Source organism: Zingiber officinale, chromosome 4B (genome assembly GCF_018446385.1).
Source record: "Zingiber officinale cultivar Zhangliang chromosome 4B, Zo_v1.1, whole genome shotgun sequence".
Classification (NCBI taxonomy): Eukaryota; Viridiplantae; Streptophyta; class Magnoliopsida; order Zingiberales; family Zingiberaceae; genus Zingiber; species Zingiber officinale.
The window spans coordinates 10,649,668-10,653,742 of record NC_055993.1 but is presented as its reverse complement, the minus strand read 5'-3'; the positions used below and the strand labels follow the sequence as shown (position 1 = coordinate 10,653,742).

At 40.0% G+C, this 4,075-nt stretch overlaps 2 protein-coding genes across 2 annotated transcripts; both read right to left on the bottom strand.

Annotated features, from left to right (window-relative positions):
• Nucleotides 1-2,305: 2,305 nt before the first annotated feature.
• On the bottom strand, nt 2,306-2,881 carry LOC121978099 (aspartic proteinase nepenthesin-2-like). Its single transcript, XM_042530480.1, has one exon. The coding sequence runs from the start codon at nt 2,879-2,881 to the stop codon at nt 2,306-2,308; it is 576 nt and encodes a 191-aa protein (XP_042386414.1).
• Nucleotides 2,882-2,926: 45 nt separating this feature from the next.
• Nucleotides 2,927-3,627, bottom strand: LOC121978098 (probable aspartic protease At2g35615). The gene is made up of 2 exons (XM_042530479.1): nt 3,298-3,627; nt 2,927-3,139 (listed from the first exon to the last, which is right to left on the bottom strand). The coding sequence occupies exons 1-2, from the start codon at nt 3,625-3,627 to the stop codon at nt 2,927-2,929; spliced, it is 543 nt and encodes a 180-aa protein (XP_042386413.1).
• Between the last annotated feature and the right edge of the window lie 448 nt (nt 3,628-4,075).

Sequence of the window (4,075 nt, the reverse complement as noted above, 5' to 3'; positions counted from 1 at the left end):
CGGTTAATCCTAAGTTAGATTAATCTCCTGAATCAATACTTAGTAATTAATTGATTAATCTGTTAAACGGACAATCACAACATTAATTAATCAATTTCACTAATTACATCAAATCAATTAAGTAATTGTAAGCGGATCCGAGAACGCTGGCTATCAGGATGGGTCTTCATCTTGATGTACGTAGATTATATACACTTTTATGCATGCTTTGATGTGCATTCACATACTTTATTTATGTTTGATCTGTGTATTTTTATACCTCTTGTCATATTCTTAGCATAATTAATCTTTTTTATCATAGATTTATTCTTTGTATGCTTTTCTATTGACAGGAGCCACTCTTGGAGTGAAAACGACGCTCATAGATGATCCGAAGAACAAACGAAGACAAAAGACTCTGGCCGTGTGATTCCATACGGCCCTGCCAAAGAAGCAGAGAAGAAAATGGTCATGGTCGTGTGAAGTCACGTGACTGTGTGACCTACCAGAGGAGGAGCAGAACATGGCAGTGTTAATCCACATAGTCGTGCCACCAATCCAGAGACAAAGTAGAACACGACCATGTGAACCCACATAGCCGTGTCACCTGATCCGAGGCCAAGAAGGCGCTGGTCATGTGGATGCCACACGGCCGTGGCACGGGCCATGCCAGGCCCATGCCAAACACTATTTAATGGGATCTCTTCCCCTTTCCAAGGGGAGGAAGGTTCTCCCTTTGGGAGATCAATCTTGGTGCTAATCTACATCCTTCTCGAGCTTTGTTAGATGATCCGAAGTCATTTCCATCACCTCATCGACTCCGAAAGCAAAGGATTAGATCTGAAAATCACTCTACACAATTGGATAAGCTTCTTCTCTCTTCTTCTTCTAGTTGAATTTTGATGCTTGTAATTCTTATGTCTTTGGATATTTTTCTTCTTGCCATGGAGTAGATCTATTGTTCTAGGATTAAGGAAGTAATTGTGGTGTTGATTGATGTAAGAACTCGTGGATATGCTAATTTTCTATCTAGATGACATTATCATGTCTTGTATCTATTTGATCTTATGTGTATGCATGGTGTTTGAACTTAATTCTCATGTTTAATTGAATGGTTGTGTATAATTATTGATCCTGTAGGGGGGGGTGTCTTAGATTGTATGACCGAGGGACCTTAGTTACAAAAGTAACTCGTTTTCAGACGTCTAGAGCATCACATTGAAATGAGAAGTAATTGCCCACAAGGACGTAGGGAATTGTACGTAATTGTTATTTTTATCTCTATGGTTATTGAATATGAGTGTGTTCTTGTGATTTATGATGGAGGAGCCCTAGTGACAGGGATAACCTGTTATCATACTTCATAAAAATCATTCCTATTTAATAGAAAGGGATATTGATCCAAATAACTTGCTGACTTAATCACTGTAGGAGAGAGCCAGTAATAAATCTAACTTCTTACAAGTGTATATGAATTGAGGATAGACAATTGGTCAACCATAATACATTGATAAATATCACAATGAAACCGAACACATAGAATATTTCCCCAAACCAAGTTTCTTTCTCTCTTTCCTCTTCTCAGTCTTACTTCTCTTTACTTAGCCCGTAACTTGCAACCAACGATTGTTTAGCTAATTCTCCATGAGAGATATTTATTACTTATAATCAATCCTCGTGGGATCACTTTTTTATTACTTGATAACAACCGTGCACTTGCGGTAGCATAACACATGTGAACTTCTCTGATTTACTGAGATGGTTGATGGAGAACTTCCGTTAGACTGGACTAGTCATCCAGATTAATTAAGATGAAGGCTTGGATACTAAAAAAAAAAAATTGTCAATTCAATTACTACTATAATTAATCTTAGTCAATCAACACTATAATCAATTAATCATTTAATAAATGAAAATCAATTATTAGTATTTTACCTCGCAGTGATGCTTTCTTGAGGGAGGTTAGTTTCATGTTCGAGAAGGAAGGGCGGCTGTAAGATCGCCGGTGGCTACGACAACGACTATGAAAACATGGTGTTGAGGGCACGGTGAGGAAAAGAAGGTGGCCACGGGGCATGTCGAACCTTAATATAAAATTTCAAACACCTCCTATTATTTAAAAGTAACATGTAAAGTTAATTTGTATCATTTAAATGACATATAGAAAGAAAATTATATTTAATCAGACTACTTCTAGTTAATTACATTATATAATTAAATAATTAAAAAAATAAATGCACATTTCCTTTTATTGAAATTCCTTGATTTATGACTATAAATATAAATTTGAATGCTCAACTTAGCACTTCATATACATAATACATGCTTATTGGGGATTGTATAAATCGATGCACCTTTTATCTATAATGGTCAATTCCATTTTATCTAGATCATGCCCAACCAAAACATCTGGCTGCATAATATTCCCAAAGATCTGTGTACCACTCGTTCCTAGTATCACCATGCATTTCACTTGATCACTATACCACCTAAACAAGTTATCAGGGCTCACCCTGAAGTTCCCCAATGTCCCAGCAAACGAGAACCACAACCCTGGCAGCTGCTCTTCTTGCTCTGTCGAGGACACATTGAAGCACAATTTGTATTCGCCCGTCTTCACAGTCGGCAAGCTAATGTAATCCGTCAATGCCCTCACCAACTGGTCCACCACTTGAGTGTTGAGCATGGTCATGACAGTGCCAGAGTCGAAGATGATGTTGCCGGCCCCCAACTTGGACCTCCTAGTAAGCAAGATGTCGAACTCATCCGGGATTGAGATGGTGTTAAGTTGCACGGCGTTGAAGCCATCTTGCGTCATGAGCGGCGTGACCGTCGTCTTTCCGGTGACTATCTGTTTGCCACGTCCCAAGAAGAGCCTGCTGGCATCTCCCCCACGGAGCATGTCCAAGCAGTAGGAGAAGTACTTACTAATGTACTTAGGGGCGAGCTAATGGATCAGAGACGGCGACCTGGGGCCCAACCCAATGAAGCTGCCGGGGTCGTCAATTTGGATGTGCAAGGACCGGAAGTTGCAACCGAATACCATATTTGGAATGAAGGTATTTTGGTTTGTACCTAACGAGGTGAAACTAAAGGTTTCCGAGGAGAAAATTCCGTCAATGTTGGAGCCGTCACCGTAGGTGGCATGGTACTGGCATATCTGATCATCATTGCAATGACCCAGTCTAAAGCTCCTGCACTCATCGGAAAAGCAAGATAACTTCTTGTAGGAGAGGGATGCGTTAGGATTGAATAGGGTGGTGGTCTTCTTCTTGAAGCATTGGCAGCCAACGCAATTGACCCAGTTTAGGTCGCTACCAGTGTCAACGATGCCCCCCACATAGATTGCGAGTTTGGCGTGCCCATCCTGAACCGCATCAAGAATTCCCCGTCATCATAACGCAAGCCGAGCTCTATGTTGATGGAGGTCTTCATGTCGATGCGGTTGTCCAAGTAGCTAGCTCGGTTGACCGAGCGGACGACGGCAGCCTGCAGGCGATCGAAGGGTGTCATCGAGCTGTTGAACAGTGGCGACTTCGGGGAGTCGCGGTGGACTAGCTCGACGTCGAAGATAGTGTCCTGCGGGACAAGTGCTGGCACGAAGGAGATCAGTAGGAGGAGGCGGAAGAAGATACTAATGGCCGCCATTGATATAATATTAATGAAGATATACACATTTTCAACTAGTCCGTGAATTTATAGAGAGATTCAACGGGAGAATAAAGAAGTTTAATTAATGGGAATTAATGATAAGATTGATTGAATAAAATTTGGAAGGAAGTGAGATTTGGAACCGCATTTAACTTAAAGAAAAATCTAAGCGTATAATTGGAAATTAATGGGAGTTAGGCATCTCATCAATTAGATTAATGGTCCAAATCAAGTTCGAAATGGAAAAAATATCTTTAATTGCTTATTATATAATTAATTGATTCTAAAAGGAAACAAGTGTAAGTGTTCTTCAACTCCTTCTGACTAATTGATATTTATTTGGAAGGAACTTTGATCTCATTCCAAGTTTAATTAAATTGTTTTAATTGTATTTGATGCATTCATAATCCATGGAGCATGCCTCCAAGTTATTTTCTCATTGCTG